General features: G+C 40.9%; 2 protein-coding genes across 2 annotated transcripts; one reads left to right on the top strand and one right to left on the bottom strand.

The window, feature by feature from the left end:
- Positions 1–330: 330 nt before the first annotated feature.
- tmlhe (trimethyllysine hydroxylase, epsilon) lies at positions 331–11277 on the top strand. Its single transcript, XM_033637316.2, has 7 exons — positions 331–721; positions 795–971; positions 8102–8381; positions 8568–8687; positions 9586–9822; positions 10119–10257; positions 10437–11277. The coding sequence occupies exons 1-7, from the start codon at positions 592–594 to the stop codon at positions 10566–10568; spliced, it is 1215 nt and encodes a 404-aa protein (XP_033493207.1). The 5' UTR covers positions 331–591; the 3' UTR covers positions 10569–11277.
- Positions 11278–15785: 4508 nt separating this feature from the next.
- LOC117265826 (V-set and immunoglobulin domain-containing protein 1-like) lies at positions 15786–25852 on the bottom strand. Its single transcript, XM_033640556.2, has 7 exons — positions 25735–25852; positions 25470–25633; positions 24305–24512; positions 18349–18504; positions 18145–18261; positions 17909–18053; positions 15786–17813 (listed from the first exon to the last, which is right to left on the bottom strand). Exons 1-7 carry the CDS (start codon positions 25778–25780, stop codon positions 17717–17719), a joined length of 933 nt encoding a protein of 310 aa, XP_033496447.2. The 5' UTR covers positions 25781–25852; the 3' UTR covers positions 15786–17716.
- Positions 25853–26201: the final 349 nt, after the last annotated feature.

Genomic DNA, 26201 nt, shown 5'->3' with positions numbered 1-26201 from the left:
CAATTAGTTATTAATTAGGCCTAAATGCTTAATTGGTATTTAAATAAACTTAATTTTGAAAATATAAAAAAAGTGTTTCCACTGATATCTCTCTGAATATCACAATAAATCTATTCAGGCATCAATTTATTTTCCCTCTAGATCTCTTTGACTGGCTATAATCGATTAACCGATGCAGTATTATATTGTTTGAGTGAATATTAAATTAAAAACCACTGCAGTTGAAGAGACACCGCTATAAACTAAAAGTACACACTCATGTGAAGTGAATCATTCCCCTGCACTGTCGCTTTCGCCTTTAACCTCCGGAAATTACCTCTGCCCTGCACCGTCTGCGCATGCGCCAAACCTCCACCATCTCCAACAGTTAAACCTGCCGTGGTTTAGCTACTCCACCTGAATCCCATATCATAAGAGAAACTAGGCCGTGTTTAATAATTAATCTCGTCATACTTGGAAATGTCACATTAAAGAGCTGAGGAGGAGACGTGTTTGCTCTGCAGCTGCACGGTGCCTGCTCCTGCATGAAGACGGATATCTCTCTTACACTTCTGGGTTTATTCTAGTTTGTTTATCACGTAAGTGTTCACAATGATGTGCACGTTAAAGAGGATGTTGCGACCCGCGTGGGCTCAGACTCAGACTCAACTGGCGTGGAGATACAAGGTGCAGATCCGCGCATGTAGCTCTGCAACTATCCAGACACAGGATGACAGTCTTGGTGAGTTTAAATACACTGTGACTCATCCAGACAAAAGTGCAATAATTTAACTCAATGCATATGACACCAACAGTGCTGGACTACAGAGGGACACGGATGCATTTTAACTACGTGTGGCTGCGGGATCACTGCCGCTCTGCGTCTTCATACAACTCCAAGACTCACCAGAGAAACGTGGACACCGGGGGCATAGACCTCAACATCCGCCCTGACAATACAGCTGTGCAGGAGGGACATCTCATCCTCACGTGTAAGTCAGCTTTAAGTGCAGCTATACCAAACTGAACATCTGGAAATAAGAGGCTGGTCAGGTAAAGCATACTCAAAGTCAAGTCAGACTCCACTGTCTGCCTGTAATAAAGTCACTACACAAGGCTGGATAACTCAATAGGCTCCAGGGGCCCCACGCAGGTCCAGTGCATATAACTTGTTACAAGGAAAGGCAAGTTTATTTATATGGCAGTTTTTAGCAACAAGGCAATTCAAAGTGGTTTACATGAAACATTAAAAGCATCAAAATAACGTTATTTTCATTGCATTTCTTGCATGAAAAGTGCCATATAAATAAAGTTTATCATTAACACACTGGACCTTTCAGTAAAGTACTTGAGTAAATGTACTCAGTTACATCCTACGCAAACCTCCAACAGGATTCAGTGCAATACCTCCACACAGACTTATTCATCCACCCACTACAAGCAGTGCTTCCCTGTCAGCAGACTGCGAGGCGAGGAGGTGTGAATCAGAGCTTTGGCTCAGACAGAGCGAGTACACATATGAGGTGTTTTGTTGACAGACCTGTCTGAGGATAGCTGTTACGATACTACAGTGACAGGTATCAGTTTATAATTGTAGTAATGTATTTATTTATAATATGCCGGTGGGCACATACCTTGTATCTACCCCTCTAATGGTGAAAAGTGAATTAGAGCACAAAAACAACATGTAATTCAGCTGTCTTTATTGAGAAAGACTTTTGTTATTTAAAACAAGTGTGAGAACAATTTAATTCATGAATTTTGTCATCAGAAAACTTGGAAACGCCAAAATTCAAATTAAAATCCCCTGATTCGCACAAACTAAAATACACTCGCTATAGCCGGGTTTTGGTTGATTCGAAAAAATGTTGATTCGCAAGTCTGATGTAGTGCACTTTCACCCCAACTGCTTCCGGTGTTTCCGGTTCACTCACAAGGCAAACACATTGCGGAAAACAACAACACAAGACTTGTGTGGACGGAGGACAAAATAAGAACATTTCTAGCCTTAATAAGGCGGTAATGCATTTACAAGCTGGTTGCCAACCACCAGAAAACGCAGAAGAAGAAGAATGCAAGACTTGTTTTGTTTTCTTTTCTGCGGAAAACTCGTGCGAGTTCGTAGTTTTCACCAAAGTCCGTACATTTAATGGAAACACACAGGATTCGTATTACTTTTAATGCGCATTTCCCAATGATTCAAATCACTTTTGGATGGAAACATAGCTACTCAGGTTCTTGTCCATCATCAGTGATGGGTAGTTGCGTGTCACCATCAGACACAAAGCAGTCTCCTTTGAGCAGCCTAGATGGTAGGCATTTGGGATCACAGGTCACATCATCATCATCAGAAAAATCGCTGTCACAGTCTGTTTCGCGGGCATTATTCTCAGACTCTGGCACAACTGAAATGCTTGTGATTTTTGCAGAGGGATCATCTGCATCAAGATGCATCATCTGTGGAAAACACTAAAATGTTTGCTCCCATGGCCACTGGGGGCCACCATTTTGTGAAATTAACGCAATTTGAAATGGATATTTTTTACCAAACAATTCCAATTCTATATCCCTGTTCATGTACAATAGTGTTAAAGATGTTCTCCCTGTATTTGACATCATTCAGTCCTTCTAATCTACCACACAGTGCAACACAGTCAGCGCTAACATTGGCAGCGCTAATAGCTAGCTAGTTAGTTAGCTAGGTAGTTAGCTAGCGCTAGCTACCAAACACTAGTAATGTTGGTTACCAAATGTTAAAGCTAACACTATCAAAAACTGTATTGTTGCCAAATATTAGCCTTTTGTAATGTTGGTAATGTTAGCTAACATTATTATCTACTGACAAGGTATGTGCCCACTGGCAACAATAGTTGCCGCTTGGACAAATGATTGCATACAGAAAAAACTATACATCCAACGCAATATTTCTGTTGTTTGGATGATTCTAGGGACTTTCATGATTACGTAGATATATATATATGTCAACAAAAAAATATTATTATAATATGAAAATCACCTTTACTTGTGGGGGTTTGTCGTCGCCATGCCCTCAGTAAGATGGGTCAGGAACTCAACAACGCCGTGACGTGACAGGAAGTATGTGGAAACTTAATTTTTTTTCTTAATATGATTTTCTAAGGTGTCTACTCACATATCATTGATATATAAAACATGTATAGTATTTAGAAATGTATTTTTAAGTGGAAAATGACAAGCATACACTTTGGCAACTATTGTTGCCGGTGGGCTTAAATGGGTTAAAGAGTTAGAGAATGTAAAATTTAAAAAAAGCTAAAATGTACTATGACAGGTATAAAATGTCAGAAATGAATATTTGCTTTGATAAAAGTGGGCGGCACGGTGGTGCAGTGGTGAGCATTGTTGTCACAGTAAGGGGACTCCTGGTTCAAACCCAGTGTGGGGGAGTTTGCATGCTCCTCCTTTGTGGGTTTTCTCCACTCCAGCTTCCTCCCACAGTCCAAAGACATGCAGGTTAATCTGTGACTCTAAATAATGCGAGGGTGAATGGTTGTCTGTCTCTATAGCCCCTTTTACACTGCCAGATTTTCGGCGAATGTTGGGACGTTTTGCCGGCAAGCTGTGAGCGTTTTGACACACAGAGCCGGATTGGTGAGTTGATCCGAAGTGCCCAATTTTCTGCCACGTAGGGGTAAACATATTGGCGGAACCCTTCTAGTTTAAACAGACCGAGGCGGCCTTCTGCAACAGGAGGGGCTGTTGAAGACTTGTGGGAGGAGCTGTTGATGATGCTGCACGTGTGACCCACTGGTGGTGGATAAACGGGAAACAGCTGATAGCAGGAATGAGCAGCTAGTAGCAAGAGGGAAATGCAAACCTGACAGACACTGTAAAGATGAGCAACTGGGGAGACAAGGAATTACACGCCCTCCTTGCCCTCGCAAACGAAGAGGCCATTAACCATCAGATGATGGGGACGGTGAAGGACGGGCTGACTTACGAGAGAATCGCTGATGGACTGACCAGCCGCGGCTTCCCTCCCATGTCACTGTTTACATCACACACTGAGCTACACGTTTTGTTACTTGCTCACGCCCCCCATTGCCCTGAAAAAGGCGCATTCTGTATAAACAAAAGTAGGTAGGCTGCATTTTGCTGCACTCCCCGATTTTGTTTGTTTGTACTGCCAATGCTGAAAGAAGACTGATTGGGCTTTCCTGCAAATTTGCACAATTCCTGTTTAAAAAGGGCTTATGTGTCAGCCCTGTGATAGTCTGGTGACCTGTCCAGGGTGTACCCTGCCTCTCGCCCGATATCAGCTGGGATAGGCTCCAGCCACCCACAACCCCTTACAGGATATGGTACAGGTACACCCTGGACATTAAAACATAATCACTAGATTGACTAGATGAGGCATTTATGACCTCAGGTCAGATTCAATCATTTACTTTTAGTGAACCAGTAAATTGCATCTACTCTGGGAACTGTCTTGAGGAGTATTCAGCCACACACAATCCAGCTGTGGATGAGTCAAACATCAGAGCACATTCTCATCACACATGACATGCAGTGTGTCCTGGGTCCAGACCTTTGAATCCACCCACCCTGCTGAGTTCACAGTCCTGCGTGTTATCAGACAAAGGAGAAGTGGACTTTTCCCTCTGTGGTGGTGGAGGTGTTTTGTTGTGTAAAGATTCTCTCTTTTGTTAGTTAGTTAGTTAATCCTTTAGGGTGTGGTCTGCACTGTGAAACATAAAATGGTTGTCTGTCTCTATGTGTAGCTGATGTAAATGATTGTTATTGATATGTTATGTCATAGTTAGTGTTTATAAAGCGCTGCTAACGCGTATGGTTTATATCACACAAGAGGCCAGTGCTGTTGTGTTACATGCCACACTTGTCACGCCTCTTTTGATCCCGCGATGCTGGCGTGCAGTCTGTAACCACACACTGGAGCGGAATGATGCCACTGTCGTTTGCCTCTGTGTAAGGCAGAATAAAGAGGGTACTTTATAGTGGCCCTATTGCCTGATCTTTGTGTAAACAAGGCTAAGGAGATGTCTGCACAGGTGAAACTGCACGGCCAAAAGTTCCCTCAAAGGCATCCATGTTTAAGTGAAAAATTGCAGCACAAGAAGCTGGATCCTTTTACAAATATTCAGAGGTGGGCGACCAAGCATGGTGACAACATTCTGCACCTTCATGCGAAAGATGTGATGATGTCATCTTTTGGCACGCAAACCCCAGCACTGATTCCAGACTTGCTGGAATCATCCCTTATACTGTACACAGCCCAGCACACAAAGGGGGAAAAGCCATGAGATTTAATTTTTGGACTGAAAGGAAAAAACAGTCCCGCAACAGCCAGGTGAGAAAAAGGAACCAGGTTTTACAGTGTGCCCTGTCAGTGAAATCTGCTGGCTTCATGTGCACACCACACATTCACCCTCGCCCTGTGACGTCACAGCTTTAATCTCAGCATCCAGTCATAATTACAGTGCAGGAACATTCAGTTTTTAAAATGTTTATCTCGGTTTCATAATAGTTGGGAGCCAAAATCATTTTTGAAATTAAATTTGATGAATCACCCAGCCCTTCACAGCAGTGCAGTCAGAATCTGGCAGACTCGAGATGCCCATGTTTTCTCGCTGTGGGTGTCTGACTGGCTCACACTACTCAGGGTTGTCCTAAAGACTGACTGATGCCTCCCTGTGGGCTGCTCGGCTGTTACAGTGTGTTTTATTTATGCACAAGAGTGGCGCTGAATCTTACATAAACAGACAAATGGGGACCCGTCAGCCCAGAGACAGTCGATGATGCATGCACTCCTGCGGGCATGCTGGCATATACACAGTGTAGTGGTGCACATTCAAGGTCAGCTGAGTCTGGGTGTGCACATCCAACGTCGGCCCCTACAGATTTGGTCTACAAAGTGCTTGATCTCACTTGTGCGAGGGCCTTAATCATGTTATACACAGATCATATCTATCTATTAATTTGCTGTGTGCATTTTGATGCCAAGCTTTTATGAGCTGTTCTGCAATCCTTTATAACCTGATGTACCGCAGGACAGGGGTTATTCTGGGTTTCTCCCATTTACTGTATGTGTCTGTTCATGCACATTGCGAAACTGAAATAAGCAGCTACAAAATGGTCACAAACACTGAACTCAGTTCGGCTAAATGCTAATCCAGCAGCTGTAATCAGGGAAAATGGCTGTGCCAAGTTGAAGTATGAAGTCTTACTTCATAACAGGCCCAGATTAGCCTGCTAGGGGGCAAAATGAGCAACCCTCACCTATGGTCATGAGCTCTGGGGAGTGACTGAAAGAATGATGTCGCGGATACAAGTGGCTGAAATGAGTTTCCTCTGTGGGGTGGCTGGGCTCAGCCTTAGAGATAGGGTAAGGAGCTTCGACACCCAGAGGGAGCTCGGAGTAGAGCCGCTGCTCCTTCGTGTCGAAAGGGGTCAGTTGAGGTGGTTCGGGCATCTGATCAGGATGCCTCCTTGGCGCCTCCTGTTTGAGATGTTCCAGGCATGTCCACTGGTAGGAGGCCCCGGGGCAGACCCAGAACACACTGGAGGGATTACATATCTCATCTGGCCTGGGAACGCCTCAAGGTCCCCCAGGAGGAGCTGGAAAGCATTGCTGGGGAGAGGGATATCTGGGGTGCTTTGCTCAGCCTGTTGCCCATGCAATCGGTCCCGGATAAGGAGATGAAAATGGATGGATGGGGCAAAATTGATCTATAGGCCCCTATTGACCCCCCAGCTGCCCTTGCTCTCTTTGCAATAAATATTCTCTTGCTTTGAAGGGCCCCCGACACACCAAGCCAACAGTCAACTGTAAGTCAATAACGGGTCTACGGTGAGCTTCTATTGCCCTAGCATTTGTGGAGTGTCCCACACCTTTGGCGCTAGGTGGCCATTGCTGACCTTTTTTTTGCCCAATTCAGCATGTTGATTCAACATCTGGGCTGGGAGAACCCGTCGGTGAGAGAAATTACTCCGATCGTCAGCTCAGCTCAGTGCACGAGAAGAGAAACGGAGGTTAGGAAGGCAAACAAACGTCTAAAGTCAAGAGGGCATGAGATCAAGACAAACTTGTTATAGAAGATAATTGTTTTTGCCATTGAGCTCTTTTGCAGAAACGGTTTGTAATGATTAATGTTATTGTTCATTCACACTTGGTATATCTTACTATATAATGATGAAAACTCTGTGTGTGTGTGTGTGTGTCTGTTCCACGTTTTTCTCCTCACTGACTTGGTCAATCCATGTGAAATTTGGCACAGTGGTAGAGGGTCATGGGAGGATGCGAATGAAGCAATATTACATCAATTGGCCAAAGGGGGGCGCTATAGCAACCGATTGAAATTGCAAACTTTGAATGGGCATATCTCATGCCCCGTATGTCGTACAGACATGAAACTTTGCACAGAGATGCCTCTCGTCATGAGGAACACATTTGCCTCAAGGACCCATAACTTCCGGTTATATATATTTTCCATCATTTTGAATTCTTTTAAAAACACTTAAAATCGATCTCTTCCTAGGAAGTTTGACCGATCTGCATGAAACTCGGTGAACATAATTTAGGGACCAATATCTAAAGTTCCCTCTTGGCAAAAGTTGGAAAACTTATTAAAACTGAGCTTCTACAAAGGCAATGACTTTAACTATCTGCATTTCAACGTGCTACCTCAACTACTAATGTACAGTTTTAGCCCACTAACTATCCCACTATTGGCAATGGTACTACTGTACTTTCAATAAAGCTATTGTACTATCAAATTCACAAAAACTCTGTCTGAATACATTGCTCTTCTTAATGGGTTCAGTTGACTATTTAATCTGCAATTTCCTATGACCTGTATCCCAAACACACACCATGTGAAACTGTACGTGGGCAACTGTGCACTCAATGGGTATGGACTAGTTTTCTAATATTATACAAATATACAAATTAGTTCGCTTTTCCCCCCAAGAACAGTTTATTCACACACTGTGATCTTCCCAAATATGCTTCAACCTTTCATAAATAATTCATTAAGATGAGTCAAAATCAGGTCATGCTTAGTATTTTTTATGCAATTTCCATTTATTGTACCTAATAACAATTTTATCCATTTCTGTATCCCAGGGCCCGGAGGTCATGTGTCAAAGTACAGCCTTAGCTGGCTCGCTGAGAACAGCTACGAAGGAAAGAAGCAGGCCATCGTCCAGCCACGTATCCTTTGGAATTTGGACATCTATAAGAATGCAAACGTACCCTCATCCAAATGGGACAAGTTTATGAGCTGTGATGATGAAGTAAAGAAGTTTCTTCAGAACTACCTCCTGTATGGAATCGCTTTTGTAGATGATGTCCCAGTTACAGTCGAGGCCACAGAGGCAGTTACCCAGAGGGTCAGTCTCATCAGGTATGACGTGGTTCTTTTAAGGCCTATGCTGCTGTGTAACTTTCTCATACAAATTACATTTTCATGCCAATATTTTGCATTAATGATTTGTTTTCAAAGGAAATATTCACAGGCAGCGCAGAAGATGTTCGGCCCTGTCAACTTATTCCTAATCCACTTGTGTTTTGTGTATTATTGATCCACAAGGGAGACGACATATGGAAGAATGTGGTGTTTCACCTCAGATTTTTCCAGAGGAGATTCTGCCTACAGCCAGCTGGCCCTGGACCGTCACACTGACACCTCCTACTTTCAGGAGCCATGTGGGTAGGTGCAGCAGAGATGAAGTGATATGACCGTAATACACGGGAAGTAAAAGGAATGTCGTTTGTCAAGCATTGAAAAATTAACATTAGAAAAGCTCTTTCTTCCCAGAAACAATTGTGCAGTTATTCTTAATAATTCACAGACTATGGAGGGCAAAAATTGACATAAGTGTCAGTAAATACATGTGTATATATATAAATACAGGAATAAATAAATAGGACCTCCTACCTCATTAACATACAGACACAGATATACAGAAAATTCTATTTATGGATTTCTCAGTTTTTTTCAAAATTTATTTAAACATTTATTTATTCTTTTTTTCAGCATTCTTTTAAATCTGTATTTATTTAAACATATTTATTTCCATATTCATTCATTAAACTCTATATTTTTAATGAATTTATTGTTTTATTTTCAGATATACTTATTTATTTTTGCATTTATTTATGCATTGGATTATTTATTTCCATAATTATTTATTCCTGTATTTTTTCCATAATTATTCATTTATTCCTGTATTTATTTCAGCATATTTATTTCCATATTAATTTGTGGATTTATTTATTTATTTATTCTTGTATTTATTCATATGTTTCTATATTTATTTCTATATTTTTTATTCCTGTATTAATTCTTGCATTTATTTATTTATTTTTTCATTTATTCACTCATACATTTATTTATTTATTTCTGTTTATTTTTTTCTGTATTTATTTTTTACATTTTTTATTTATTTATTGATACTAATCTTTCGTACTCCATAACAGACTTCAGTGTCAACAGTTTTCATTGTACTGAGCAGTTTTAATTTCGATATATCTTAAATGAAACCCAAGGAGAGAAAAAGTTTTGTTTTTAACACTTTCTGACTAAATGCTGCTGCTTGCTGTTGCAGAATCCAGGTTTTCCACTGCCTCAAACATGAGGGAACTGGAGGACGGACACTACTTGTGGACGGGTTCTACGCCGCTGAAAAAGTACGTCAGAGGTCTCCTGGAAACTTTGAGCTGCTTGCCCGCATTCCCATCAGGCACGAGTACATTGAAAACACTGACAACCACCAAAACCACATGACGGGCATTGGTCCCCTGCTCAACGTCTATCCTTGGAACAATGAAATGTACCTGATTCGGTATGTCAGCGCTTTAATTTGATACTCACATCTCTGCAGTAGTGAATTATCAGGATTTTAATGTAGAACTTGATTTTAACTTTATACATCTCACTTTTTTAGTTATTCATTACTTCCCTTGCATGAATATAATAACAAAGCCAGCTTGTCCTTAAGGTTGGTTGAGAAACTTTAAAAGGTCCTCAGTAGTTAGAATTTCTTGCCACTTTTTTAAGGAATATTCAGTAGCTTTAAAAGTATGCTTGAATGTTTAAAGTTTACAAATAACAAGATTGTTGTGTCTTTTTTCCCAACAGATACAACAACTATGACAGATCAGTGATAAACACAATACCTCATGATGTTGTTCGGCGATGGTATGTGGCACATCGAGAGTTGACGACAGAACTAAGGCGGCCAGAGAACGAGCTGTGGGTAAAGCTGACTCCAGGGAAAGTAAGAAACTTACACTGTTCACGAAGGGGGTGCATTCAGAAAAGTCAAAAAACAAAAATGTATAAATGCTTTTCCAAAATGCCAATTTTAATCGATTAATTTACAATTTTAGGACAACTGAATGATACAAATGTAGTTCAGTGTAATCTAAGGATTTGATTTTCTCTTTTCTTCATGAGGTGATTTTCATAGACAACTGGCGCGTCATGCATGGGAGGGAGTCTTTCACCGGCCTGAGGCAGCTCTGTGGATGCTACCTGACCAGAGACGACGTCCTCAGCTCTGCACGCTGCTTCGGTCTGCAGGCCTGATCCCGGACATGAAGCGCCTTTCACCACTGTGCCTATAGATTAGCCTGTGTGTTCAAGGTTCATTTTTTGCCATTGTACAACACAAACTTGGATAACATGTAATGCAAGCTGTAGTTCCTTTATGCTATATGATGGAATACGGAGGATAAGTTAAGGGCTTGCTTGCCAGACAGCAGCAGGGTAATCAGGCTCTGCTGAAGTACCTCCTTTGCCTCCTTTTCTGTAAAACTAACACTCTTTTTGCCAGATTTGCACAAAAAGCCGTATTTTGTTCAACAATCAACAGTCCTGCTTCCTGTTGTATTTTACTCACCCTTGCTCTTCATTTTTTAATTAACATTCATTGATTGTATTTCCTGAACTACACTTGAAACAAATGTATAAGCTCACAAATGGCTTGATATTGTTGAGCTCATGCGTCATATGATCACATTAAATGTTATCATGGAGAGTTGGATTGCACAAAATACATAAAGGAGTCAGTGATATTACCTTTCAGACAGTATCATTACAGTAAGTTACAACTAATTAGAAGTAAACAACAAGCTTAGGCTCAGTTGTTTTTTTTAACTACCTTTGACTTGATGTTGGCACTTTATGTTGGCACTCAAGGACGTCTTACAAGACAGTTAAAAAAACAAGCAGCAATGTATCCTTAGACCAAAAAATCAAACAATTCTGTAAAATAAAATAAAAGTTAATAAAACGACTAGACAGAAATCATAATTATGTCGTTGGGGAGAGAGTTCCAGAGGCGGATGGCAGTATGGCTGAAGGCTGTAGAACCCATGGTAGTAAAACTGGCAGATGGTGATGTGAGTTGGTTTGCAGAGGGGAATCTAAGAGTATGTGAGGGTATGTAGATATGAAGGAGTTCAGACAGGTAGTAAGGGGCTTGATTATGAAGGGCCTTAAAAGTGAGAAGCAGAATCTTGAGGCCAGTGAAGCTGCTGGAGAACAGGAGTGATGTGATCTGTGGAGGGGGTTCTGGTAATGATACAGGCGGCTGAATTCTGGACCAAGACACTTGAGCGGGAAACCAAAGAGGACAGAATTGCAATAATCAATAGGAGATGTAACCAAGGAATGAACAAGGATAGCAGCACTCTGAGGTGTAAGTGATGGGTGAGGACAATTAATATTTTGTAGATGAAAGTATGCAGGCTGAGTAACATTATTGATGTAACACCTCAAAGGCCAATGTACTGTCCAGGACGACACCCTGACTCTTAACCTGAGGGGATTAGCCAAAGTAGATTTAGTACCCACAAGGAGAACCTCAGTCTTATCAGGTTGGAGAAAGTTGCATGAAAGCCAAGTGCATAGATAGAGCTGGGTGTCATCAGCGTAGCAGTGGAATTGAATACTAAATTTTCTGAAGAGTTAAAGGATCATTTAAGTTATTTCAGTTATTATAAGTCATCCTCTGGGGAACATTAACCTCTGTACAGAACTTCAGAAGTTGTTGAGATATTTTGGGTCTGGACCAAAGTGGTAGACTAACAGAAAATACTGAGTAACATGTTGGCAGAAAGCTGCATTCAAAGTTAACTTAACACAAGGGTCATTTTATGTTACAGTAGTGAGGTGTGTGAGTGTAAGATATCTCTGGGCAGTGAGTTGTCCCTCTCAGTCTAAATGCAAACATATTTTATGATAATACATTTTAGAATCACTTTCCAGCATCTGTTTACAGATGTGAAATTGTTTGCCAACATGCTTACTGATTTACAGTTTCAGTCATTTATCTTTCAGTTGGCGGATTAACAAGTCACTTTAAACTGTGATACTGACAGCCAGTCTGCAAAGGAAGATCCTTTCACTTCGGTGTGATACATGGCCAGGTGCTGTCAGTGTGTAATGGCACCTGACAGTGTCGGGGAAATAGGGTGAAAAGTCCGAGTAGGACGGGTGGGAGGGGTCCAACAATAACCGACTATCACCTGGGATGACGGTGTTTGCTTCTTATATGAATGTAAAGCCAAACCCTGTTGTTTTCTTCTAAACTACATGCTTTTGTTGCCTATCTGTGAAAAGGGAAGTGTACTTTGAAAGGACACAATGCATGTAACAGGCTGAAGTTGACACAGCGTCCTAGAATGTCAACAACCGATGCACCCATGCTACCCTACACATCACATGTAGACATGCAATGTCCACAACCAATATGTGATGAGGTCAGAGTGAGAATGTGTTGACTTACTAACACAAATGTCATGAGAAGTGGAGCAGGCCGACCCAAATGCAGGAGATGGAAGGCAACAGCAACTCAAAAAGATTACTCCTTTCCTACCAGGGAAACAGCAACTGAACATCACACAAGTGAATCAAGGATCCAACAAAAACTGAACTGAAAACCAGGATTTAAATATAGACTAGTCTGATGGGGAAATGAAGAGCAGGCGGAGAAAAAGGGTGGAGAAGCTCAGGCGTGGGGAATAAGGTGATGAGGCAGAAGAACAGGCAGGGAGCTGATTGGCTGGGAAAAACTCAGGATTGCAGCAAGAACTAATGAGGCTAATACAGGACAGGTATGTAGGTAGGAGGGGACAGGAGGGGAAGAACACAATAAACTGAAACCAAGAAAACTCAATTTTCTTAATAATAAACTGACCAAGTGAAAACTAAGTGAGAAAAACTCATGAAGCCTACTTAAATGAGTCCTAAACAGACACTTAGTCCAATCTTCCCAAAAGTCTGAAGGCATCAGGACATAGCCGATATAATATAATTTATTACTTCCCACCTCCTAATTGTAAAACCACCACAGAAGCTCATGGGGCCAGATGCAGCAGTTACCCAGGTGGGTGACTTCACACATTTGGTAAGTCTGAAACTGTCCCTAAATTCGGCTAAACCATTGGCGCAGATTTTGAAGGAGACTCAGGGAACATGTCCCCCTCAATATTTAGAACACAAGCATTGTCCCTGGCATAAAAACCATTAAAGTAGCAGAGGACTTTTATTTATTTTGATGAACTGAGAACGTGACTTATAGACATAAAGCCTGATTTATGGTCCTGCGTTAAATCAACGACGTCGCTACGTTGCAGAAGGCTCCCCGTAGCCCCCGGCGTAGCCTGACGTGCACCTCCCCAAAAATGTAACTACACGTCGAGGCGACGCAGACCCAGCGCAGACCAAGAGGGCTGTGATTGGTTTGCTTGGTAGCAACGCATTTCCAGTTCCGTATTTCCAGATTGCGCCATCCCTGCCATCTTTAAACATCCTCTGTTGCGATGTAGATGTTGCACATATGTTGCAGTATTAAGGCCCATTTATGCTCAACGTTCAATACGGATACGGACGGAGCCGTCTGTCCGTGCTCCGCGTTCATTTCTCTGTGACCGGAAAAGCCGGAAGCTAAACAAAGAATCAACTAGAGACAACGATAACCATTCAAGAAAGGAACGCAGCCTCCTACCGCTCTGGCGGTGAATTGCACCACGACGAAATGGAGTGACGGAGAAGTTCGAAGGGTTCACGACGGCGTCACGGCAACGACGGGTATGTTGTAGGTACGCCGCAGGACCATAAATCAGGCTTAACAATGCCTCTGGTAAAGTAGGTGACAGGAAGTACAGAAAGGTGCATAAAAAAATCACCAGAATGAAGGAAATTAAGTGTTTGATGCTCAAAATTTCTCAGGAGAGAGCCCCCTGACCTCCCACTTAATAAGTGCCCCCCTTAAATGTTGATACAAAACCTACCCTCTTGAGCCAAACAAGTTTCTAATAGGCTAACCTTACTTGGGTTCTGCTGCTGATGTGGTACAATATGGTTGTGTTGCATATACAGCAGCACACTGAAAGCAGACTGTGAATTATCCATGTAAATTAGGTTGGCAAAAGCTCTTCTTAGTTAAAGTGTAACCTGTGAAAGAAAATTAAGGTGGCGCAGAAGCTTTTCATTTGGCTCCATAAAGGAAAATATATTGAAGGTCTGTGCAGCCTTTGCATTTGCCAAATAATTATAGAAGAGTTTGTGATCAAACCAGTGACTCAATGATTTCTGGCCTTTACATTTCTGCCTGGAATACAATGGCTGAAGTTGTCGCCACAAAAATGAAAATCTGTAGAACAATGTGAAGACAACATAAGTATGTTTTGGATCTATAAAAGTAGGATCTTGACTCAAACCTGAAGACATGACAGTGCTGCTGGTGCTACATGTTCACTGCCACCTAGATGAAACTGAATACTATCGATTATGGTCACACTGAAATACCTACATGACTCATTGACTCAGAAAACATAATATTTTATTTTAATCAGGATCTGAACATCATTACACAAACTTTATCCACAGCTGTTTGACAGTTTGTATTAGCCAAGATCGATTAAAAATACATCTGAAAGCCCATTTATCCTTTGCTTTGGGAGTTAGTTGGTAATATCCATTAACTGTAAAAAAGGATTAATTTTTTTATAGTTAATGTTAAGGTTCTGTATATGACATTCAGAGCATTAATATAGCAGCAAATCATTATTTGCTATGTAAAGATATAGATAAAGTCAAGCTCCCTCAGAGTGTGATGTAATCCTAGCTTCTCTACTTGTTGTTGTGGTAGACCAGGCATAGGCCAAAAAAAAATCTGACTGAAGCCACAAAACATATTTGAGCCTTATAAGGAAGGTAACACGAAGCTTATTACGTCTTAAAGGAGTTACATGTAAGAAATCTAAAGCAAATAGTCGTAAAATCATCCTAATCAGAGAGTAAGGAACAATGTTCATATAACATACTAATCTCACTGACAACAATAGTACAGCCAGAATATTTGCATTTAAAAAACAATTTTACAGTCCACAAATCATGTTTATGTTTTGAATTTGTGTTTTGGCCTGTTGCGCCACCCACCACCGTCTACCAGTCACGCAGTCAGTAGAGTCTCAGCATCAGTTACAGTTACAACTGAGCTACAGCAGCACGGCAAGCAGCATTAGCAGTGTCCCGGTACATAGAATTAGCAGCTGGCTCCTCCTCCGCTGTATCCCGGCAGCGTTAGCAGTCCCGGTACATAGCATTAGCAGCCGGCTCCTCCTCAGCTGTATCCCGGGAGCAGCGTTAGCAGCAGAGAAGCTGGACTTGCTCGAACAGTTCGCTGGAAAACCGAAGATCAAGGACGTGGCAACGCGGCTCTGCCACGGCAAACAAATCAGTCTCCAGCGTGCCGCTGTCCAGCAACTTCGAATCTGTAGGGGAGGGGGGCGGACACGACTCGCGGCAGTATTTTGAATTTGAGTGCAGTAACCCTTTTGGCCACATTCTTACATACAGCGCCTTTAACTAACATTTGTAACTTCATGTCATGGCGGCAGTGTTGCCAACTCTTCAGTAAGAAAAGTAGCTATTGGCTGTCCTAAAAGTCGCTAGAAGTCGCTAAATGTCATCACCTAATTTGAATAATTGTCCATATGCATGTAATTGTAATGGCTGCTGTAGGAGAGAGGAATAACGTCGTGGGAAAGACAAAAACTGAGTAAAAAAACACCCTGAATATGTTTAGAACTACAAATGAACCTTCTTTCAGTGATTTATATTAGACAAAGAAAATTTTACATTTACATCCTGCTCTGACTGTAAACCAGGTCGGGATCAGCCAGCGGCGGTTCCGTGCATGCGCAATTCACTTGCAGTCTGGGCGTGGAGGGGTTAACATCTCCTGCTCTGACTGCTGCTGGGAGGGAGGACTGGGCCGTCTGTGAGTGCTTTGGGGCGAGAGAGGAGCCCACGGCAGCACCCGCTGCTCATTGAGAAGAATAAGAATGATACGTGCTCTCACAACAGAGTCTCCAGAAGTCTTCAGTAACATCAGAAAAAGTCGCTAGATTTATCGCTAGTCGCTTTTTTGAAAAAGAGTCGCTAGAGGGGTCTGAAAAGTCGCTAAATATAGCGACAAAGTCGCTAAGTTGGCAACACTGCATGGTGGCGCAGACCTCCTGTTTATTTTTGTAAGCTGAAACCATTTTCCATTTACGTTAATTTCGCAGATAAGAAACAATAAATTGTGAAGACAATAAAGCCTCCACAAAAATAGCATTTTAAGTCTTGTGTGTGATTTCCTGGCAGAGGAAATCTCCACTCATCGCTAGGCTAATTTATACAACGTGAAATGCCATAGGCCTGTGCTTATAACGTTAGCATGTAGTATTTGTTTGGAAAACGTGTTTAGTACAAGACAGTTGTTTTGTCAGTGAACCTTTGAGTTGTAATGGAGCCGAATTTTGTAACGTTACCTTTGTTAAATGTTGCTGTGTCCCTGGCTTCATAGGAGTTAAGGAAAAGTAGCCGCTAGGCTAATTCATACAATGTAAAATGCCATAGGCTTGTGCTAATAACGTTAGCATGTTGTATTTGTGGGGAAAACGTGTCCAGCAAAAGAAATGCTTTGTCTGTGAATCCTGTGAGTTATAGTGAAGCTGATTTGTGTACTTGTGTTTGAAATTGTCTCTATTAAGCCATGTTTAATGTGTGTTTTATGTATGTTTTGGGTGAGTCAACTAAACTTTACAGCACTTCACAGAAACCTCCACTGCTGACTAGTGTTTTGGAGGTGTAACTGCAGAGTTAGCACTGTCACCACTGTTGCCATTGTTACCACTGTTAGCTACCAGCCACCGGATCAGCCACCTCCATGTTGAGAACCATGAGCAAACAATCCTGACCTGTATCATAGAAATGCTCTGAATGTTGTATAGAGCTCCTTTAAGATATTTTATTTTACACAATATTATCTTAATAAAGGTGATTGTACTGATGCATGATGCAGATTCTACCCGCAACAACCTGTTTTTTTTTTTTTGTCCTATTTCAAACAATAAATTCAAGTATTTGTTTTAATATTATGTAGCTTGTATATCCAATCCTGGGCTCATCAACATGGTTTCAAAAAACAAAGGCACTGCAAACATTCAAGCTAATTTTATGTTAAAAAACTGACACATGAAAAAAAGCTGTTAAAGGCTGGATTGATGGTAAGCATAAAAACTCTGATTTAGAAAACAAGTAACAAAATGCAGAACCTGAACATGAGCTCTGCCTTATTGATTGAATCTGAGAGTGACATATAGTGAAGACTGAACATCCTATTGTTCAGAGGAGTGACGTTGCTCCAGTTGTTTTCAGCCGCCCCTTTTTTTTTTTTTTTAGGCTTGTTGCTCTTCTGCCTCAGCATGGAGGCTGCCAGCTGTGGTTGCCACGGGAATACTCTCTGAGGCTTCCTGGGCCTGAGGAGAGCTCCTCCTAGTGGACAGAGGGAGAGTTGATGTGTCACACTTGAACTGGGAATAACTTGATGAAATGCAACAGCATTAAAAAAATAAAAGTAAAAGTCTAACTTCATCTCGTTGGCCTCTGATACTTTGACCTCTTTGTATTTGTGTTTCTTCACAGTGTGAGCGATGAACCACACAACCAGGAGGATCAGTACACACCCGAGCAACGCGCCGATCACTGCACCAGCGATCACTCCATCGCTCACTTCTGTACAAACAAAAGTGAATGAAACCTTTTGAAGTATTTTTATTGTTTTTTTGGTACATAATTTCAACAAAAAAATAAAATGTAAACGTACCAGCACTCAGTTCCACAATGCAAGATGCAGATCCCACTGCATTTGTAGCATTGCACTGGTACTCCCCAAACTGAAACTGGGATATGTTTCCAATTTTCAGTACTCCAGTTGGGGTTACTGAGGAGACAAGTGTACATGTGTGTTTTAAGAGGATGAAGGCACACATGTAAACAAGTACAACACAAACACATACGCAGTACTAACCTCTTCCCAGTACAGGCCTCCTGGTCTTAGCCTGATCCAGTCTGGTCCAGGTGTACGTCGGCTTCGGGCTCCCATGCTCACTGTGGCAGGTCAGAGTAACCAGGTGACCCAATTCCACGTCACCGTGGACGGAGCAGTAAGGAACAGAGGGCCTCTCTGACAGACCACAGGAAGGATGCATGAGTTTATTTGGTGACTTTATATTTGGTAAACCTTCTTTATTATGGTGCACATGTTCAGTCAATAGAAATGAATGATACTTTTCATACTGTTGCAGCAACAGCTTCAGACTGAATTGATCCTGAGAGGTTTGGTCATAGAATTTGTGGAGCACCAAGTCTGATATGATTATGCATTTTCAGTTAGTCTATCAATCACTGCCAGTTTCATCTAACTACTTTAATTATACTTTAAAGGGACAGTTCACCCCAAAATCAAAACTACATATTTTTTCTCTTACCTGTAGTGCTGTTAATCAGTCTAGATTGTTTTGGTGTGGGTTGCTGAGGGTTGGAGATATCAGCCGTAGAGATGTCTGCCTTCTCTTAACTCTAATGGAACTAGATGGCACTCGGCTTGTGGTGCTCGAAGTGCCAAAAAAAGTACATTGGAAAAATTCAACAGCAATGTCTCTTTCTAGAAATCATGACCTGGTTAATCAAGATAATCTTTAAACATGTGGGTCAGATCGCAGGCGTTGGAAAACAATTATATCAAAATAAAATAATAACAATATAATCTAATTTAATGTTGTAACATTTTTATGCTCTCATTGTTTACTTCTGTTGCGCCAGCTGAAATATGAGAGCCACTTCAATCAGATGCATTACCAACAGACACATTTACTGTGGTGATGCTGGTCAATATTATAACAATACGCCAAAAATATTCATTTGAATTGTTTTTTCCTGAATTACCTTTGCTTTACTACACAATACTAACCTGGAAATCCAGATGCCCCGCCCCCAGCAAATTCGAATTTGCTCTGCACGGGGATCTGGCCCCGACGAGCAGAGCCCGTTGAATCGCCATCGGACCAATCAGATCACTCTATCTGACAAAGGCGGGCTCTGGGCGAGTAACATGATGACGACATTGCTGCACTGTAAGAGTCTAAAAGTAAACAGCCAAGATGGCAGCTGCTGAAGGACCGCATCCATTCAATTTAGCTTTGGAAGAAACGCTAAGCCAACTACACTTATCTTTTTCCTTGAGAGAGGAACAGAAGAATGCCCTAGAAGCCTTCGCTTCTAAGAAGGATGTTTTTACCGTTTTGTCGACGGGATACGGCAAGAGCATAATATATCAGTTAGCCCCACTGTTCAGCAAATAAATGGGGCTTAGTGCAATGAACACGTCATCTTGTTTTTTGCTCTGATTGGCCATCGTGCTATCCAATTGCGTGCGGTGGCATTTAATATGCCTTAGTTAGTGCTGCCCCTTGGGTAGGAAGGGTGTATTGGTGAGGGCCAGACTCAAAATCTTTCTAGATTTGAGTCTGGATTTCCAGGCTAACACAATACCTTAGTTTCATGTGCATAAAATGTCCCAAAATGATCACTTTAAATGCGTTGCCTAACCACATTATTTGAACTGTGTGTGGTTATTATAGGATTTGCGGTTTCGGGTCAGGCTGCAGATCTTTTGTCGACGGGTCGGCTGGGATTGTGGAAATAATTTGTCATATGTACACTGTACATTGCATGTTGGATGTTGCATGTTGCACATGGCGGTGCCTGTTCAGGAGTGGGTCTTTGGTTTGGTAGAAAGAAAATAGTTGCTACATGAAAAGGCTCACAACAAAGTGTCTGAGTAACTGTGTCTTGATTTCTGGAAAGAGACATTGCTGTTGAGTTTCTCACATGCATTTTTTTAGCACTTTGAGCACCACAAGCTGAATTCCATTATATTGGAGAAAAGGCAGACATCTCCACAGCTGCATATGTTCAACACTGGCCAACTGACACCATCAATCTAGACTAACGATAAGAGGTATAATATGTATTTTTGATTCTAGGGTTAACTGTCCCTTTCAGACAGTGTTGGAAGAAGTGCCTTTAGATACAATTTTTAAACTGTATTTTGCAGTAAAAGCACCAGCACAATTGAAAAATATTCCATCATGAGTATAAGTCCTGCATTCAAAATCCTGACCAAAATATACTAAAAGTATATTTTAGATTTGTACAGTATAGTGTGTAAATCACAGCCATTGTTGTAGACAGCATGTTGGGCTTTTGTCCTGTCGACTCAACAACACTTTGTACCATGCCTGGATGAACCCATATCTATAAAGCTATAAAGAAAGATAGGAGCTGCACTGTATACTCTAAAATAGGTCATAACTGTCACATCAAAGAAGAGAAAAGATGAAATGTATAAATCTGTGTGTCTTGTAACAAAGACTTTACAGATATGTGTTTGTTGAAATGACAAATCCTTCACTTGTTGTTAATCAAACAGGGCGTTGTGTGTGTGTGTCCGTTAGTCATCACGAGGCAGGAAGTGTGTTGGGAGTGGCCTTACAACTCTCTGCTCCTGAGTTGAGACTGAATCTTTGCTGTATATTCCACAGTGCCTGCCTGCTTATCATTTCACTGTATTAATAACACAGTTCTGCTCAAACATCTTTAAAATGACAACATTATTTTTTTAATGACTGAGTTTTCACAACAAGGGTAGAGCTTATATTTGTAATTCATAATAGACTACGCTCTCTCTGTAAATATTACCATATGTAACAGCAAGCCATGATGAAAAGCTTTGATCCCACCATAATCAGCACGAGAACAGCCATACATATTCATACAGCACTTAAGCATACATCACATTCAGCGTGTAGTCCTGTAAACATTTTCATAAAGGCTGAGATTATGAAGGCGTGTGTTTAGCATGCAGCAGATGTCGATGTATATTCTGTATGCAGTACAGGGATGCAGTCACAGTCCTACTCTAATTTTCCAACACTGACAATGAGGAGACTGCTGCAGTAACCATGGAAACTACTGAGGATACTGAAGCCTGCAAGGTTGTCACTGGTAACTCAATGAATGAGAGGATTCAAACTGAATGTAATCCCCTAATCACACCATTCAGGGCCACTGTTTTAATAGATTTGTTAATGTTACGGCACTGATTAAAGATACAGTAATCTCAGCACTCAAATATCTCACTGAAATCAGAGTCATCTAGCTTAGGTTGAGTCTCACACTGGGATTTTACGTTAAAAAGTACTCGGGTGAAAGTAGCTCACTCAGAGATGATTAACGTAGCCCCAGTGTTGGGGAGTAACTAGTGACATTTAACAGAGCTGTGTAATTAAATTGGAAAATAAATGTAATTTTAATCAGTTACAGTTGCTGAGGAAAAAATATATAATTAAATTACAGTTAGGTCCTGTATCCACATGGCACATTTTTCTCAGCACAGGTGTCTTTTTTCAGTTGTCGCCAATGAGGAGAGTGTATGCGAGAAAAGGCACCATGATCAGCGTATTTTTTTCAGTGCTTCACCTTTATTTTTTTTTTTGTAGTAATTTATATTGTAGTAATTTATATTATTTCCTTTTGAACAGAAATAACCAGCATGAAATGGCATACATTGTATGGCCATATAAATCTGTAAAAACAAGGTACAAGGACCGGAGAGGTTACACAGTTATATAATTAGACAAAAGACAATGCAGGAATAAACTGAGTAAAAGAAAATTAACAATACTAAAAAATAAAAATAGACTAGGCTGGGAAATGGTGCCAATAAAGAAGCGCCAAAAACGGCAGTTCCTCTAATGGCCACTTGAGGCTGACTCTAAAAGTAAATCCCCATAGACTCCCACGTTAAAATGTCCAACTTTTAAGCAGAAATAAACGTGTTTACAGCCAGGTACAAAAATCAATTTTGGTCTCTTTAGCTAATTTCAACAGTCATGACAACTGAACAGAGGGTGATTTTTTTTAATAACTCACCTGTTTACATTTTATCAAGGACCAAAGTTACGCATATTTAAGTGCGGGGACGCTTGATTGACAGGCTATGAGTCAAATTTACCCCTCCTTTCTCCACAGCTCTAGCTTCTCGCCCAAATATGGCCACCTCTGGCTCCAAAAAAACCAACATGGCGATGACCAAAATGCAAAAAGGCTTCAAAATGGCAGTGCTCAAACCAGTGGGTGAAATCAAGGTAGCTACGTCCATTATTTATGCAGTCTATGGTTGGCTGACAAGGAGCCGTCTCTACATGCAGACAGGCTCCAATCATTTGTTATCGAAACATCGAAATGCTCAACGTCAAACCTGAAAAAATCTACAGGTAAGTAAATGTGACTGTAATCAGTCACATAAGAAAGTAATCCAAAATTAATCAAACGTAATAAGTTGCATTACTTAGATGAAGTAATTAAAATAGTTACATTGTTTAATACATTTAGGGTAACTAGTAACCTCTAAACTATTAGATTTCAAATGTAACCTTCCTAACTCTCTGTAGGCCTGCATTCATATGGAAAATATGAGGAAGCAGAATTATCACTGCAGGATTACAACATTTAAATATACGACTTAAATTAAAAAAGAAAACGTAAGTGTTATTCTTGAGACCAGAAACTTCAACGAGACTGATGGTGTGCTTTGGCTCTCCTTTCTTAGCTAGCCACACCCCTATGAGCGGGAGAATAATAGCCAAAGCACCAGCACAAGGTTTCAGTTAGATTTTTTTCTCCCCTTTTCTTTGTTTTCATAGCAGTTTCAAATCACACCAGACTACACCCAGGCCCAGGTGTGAATGCTGGTATGATAAACCGGTCAGAGCACCATGCGCACACAACATGATTGGCTACTTCTGCTTTCTGCCATAATGCAAATATTCAGCCGATACTGCTGATAGGTGTGGTCCAGTAGTGTGAAATCTCACACACACCTATTGTACACTCTCACAGTGTTTTCAACCTCTTCTCAGGGCGGTGTTGATATTTGTACAGATTATTGTTATTATATATATTTTCCTCACTCTCACCCAATTACTTTTACAGCTACTTGAAGTAACAGGTGAATTAACTCAAAGTCTTAAAGGGACAGTTCACCCTAAAATGAAAAATACATATTTTACCTCTTACCTGTAGTGCTGTTTATCAGTCTAGATTGTTTTGGTGTGAGCTGCCGAGTGTTGAAAATATCGGCCATAGAGATGTCTGCCTTCTCTCCAATATAATGGAACTAGATGGCACTCGGCTTGTGGAGCTCAAAGTGCCAAAAATTACATTTGAAAAACTCAACAGCAATGTCTTTTTCCAGAAATCATGATCTGGTTACTCAAGATAATCCACAGACCTTGTTGTGAGCAGTTTCACGTAGGAACTATTTTCTTTCTACCGAGCTACATCCACCAACTGTATCACTGTGCAGAAGGAAGTGTGCATCTACTCATGGACGAGAGGCTCATGCTTGTGACAGCACGAGATGTAATTAATGGCGTCCTCCTCGGCTGAGCTGTAACGTTAGCTAGCTCAGTGGTGCTAGCCGAGCTAACAGTGCTCATGCTCTCTTCTGCACGGTGATTCGGTTGGTGGGTGCAGTTCGGTAGTAGAAAATAGTTCCTATATGACACAGCTGGATTATTTTGAGTAACCAGGCCATGATTTCTGGAAAGAGACATTGATGTTGGGTTTTTCAAGTGAGTTTATTTGGCACCTTGAGCACCACAAGCTGAGTGCCATCTGGTTCCATTATATTGGAGAGACGACAGACATCTCCACGTCCGATATCTAACATCGGCAACTCTCATCAAAACTATCTAGGCTATAAATAGCACTACAGGTAAAAGATAAAATATATTTCTGATTTTGGGATGAACGATCTCTTTACAAGTAAAGGTGGTCACCAATGTCATTAATGACTTGTGTTATACTATACATCCAAGACAGTGAAACATTTCTTTTTACAACCCTTGGAGTTAACTTACCAAGAACAGTCACAATGATATCGGCCTCAGACTGTCCGTCCACATCAGGAATGTTGTGAACCTGACAAGTGTAGACCCCACCATCCGATGGCTGCATGTTGCTTATTATTATTGAGGCATTTTTGGTAGTACCGGGAGAAGAGGTAGGCTGCAGCCTGTCCTTATAAGGCTTTGAAATGACCTCATCTCCTGATTGGTAGTAATACACCTGAAAGCAGATGGCAACAAGTTAGGCTATGTGATACAATAAAGAGACAAATGATATTTCAGAGTAAAACCTCATTGTTGTTAAGCGGGTTTTTGTTAGGAGGCTAATTAAAGTAATGTTATAATTTATAGATAAAATGTGGATACTCAGCAATGACCCTGCACATTTGTAAGGCAGTTGGTTACATTAGAATTGCCAGAACAGAAATCTTAAAAAAGCTGTGTGAAAAAGAAATAATACATACCGTATATCCTTGACTTAGTCCCTATTAAACTAAATTAAAAAATACAAACTGTTCCCAGGGCCTAAATGAATGACTTTTAGTGTAATTGCATCCAGATGGTATCATTTTATTCAAGAACTAACTTGAGTACCTGTGGCAGCTAATTAAACGTTAGTCGTCCTGTTAAATTCAAAACTTTGAATAATAACCTGCAATTGCTCTGATTTTTTTAAAATTAAATCTGCTTTTATCTTATTTCTCAATCACAGGCTTTGTTGTCTCAGTGAGGTGTGGCTCCCTGCAGTTGGTCAACGATACGCAGCACACTGAAAAAGGCGCTAACCAGTGCACAAGATGGGCTTTTGGTAAATGTTAAAGCTTTGTAATGAAGTCCATTTAAAAGCAATAGAAAGTCTGAATATCTTCCAAAGTGGTGAGCTCAGTCATTAGATCCCACCTGGCGTAAATCTGTAACCGATTAAAAGGACAAAACGCCACTTTTGCAAACATTAAAGAAACTCCAAAGTGACTGATGTCTCTACAGTAGGCTATCACTCAAAGCCCTGTGGAGTCATTAAACAAACACTGTGAGCTCCTGGGCTGAAACCAAACACACAGGGGAAAGGTTCACTTTTGTGCTTGATATATTTAATGGAATACACTGATACTGATAATACTACACATTTGGCCTAATGTGGTACAAATCTCTGATCTGGACAGCAGTGTGTGTCTACCTGCTGCGGCGCACTGGAGGACGTTGACTCAAAGTCCCACTGAATGGTAAGGCCTGTGGTGGTCTCCACGGTAGTCACGAATGTACATGGGAGTAGGACGCTTCCACCCACTGTAACATTGACGTGTTTGTGCGGAGTCTTGACTGTGATCAGTTCAACGCATCCTACAAAACAACAAGTTCATTTCAAAATCACAGATTACTAAAAGCAAATAAAAATACTCCTCAAAACACAGAATTATAAGAAGAAGCAGAGATGAAGTTACCTATTACGCTTATAAGCACCAACCAGCGCAGTGATGTGGGGCACATCTTCACACATTAAATCTTCTCAACAACTGAACTCTCTGCACTTTCCACAGTTGACTCTTGCAAGCAGAACCAGAAGAGAGGATTTTAAAAAAAAAAAAAAAAAAAAAAAAAAAAAGTTTCGATGTCGTAGGCAAGGTTACAATATGCTGGCTAATGGATTGGCTGATACTGTTGATAACACCATGTTTGCATTTCCATGTTTGCCAGACTGGGTGTGTGAAGCCTGTTGTTTTTTAAAAAAGGTTGATATAGCCGTTAATAATTTGTGGCAGGGGCAGCTGAGAACTAGAAAAAACTCACCTGTTCATACATGTATGAATACCACAGTGTGCATTCACATGCAAAAAAATATATTGAAGTACAAATTCTTTAAGTATACTCCTATGACCACATGACTAAGGTACTAAAAGTGTTTTATTTT

Source organism: Epinephelus lanceolatus, chromosome 11 (assembly GCF_041903045.1).
Source record: "Epinephelus lanceolatus isolate andai-2023 chromosome 11, ASM4190304v1, whole genome shotgun sequence".
NCBI lineage: Eukaryota > Metazoa > Chordata > Actinopteri > Perciformes > Serranidae > Epinephelus > Epinephelus lanceolatus.
The sequence above is the reverse complement of the archived record's forward strand: the minus strand, read 5'-3'. Positions and strand labels throughout refer to the sequence as shown.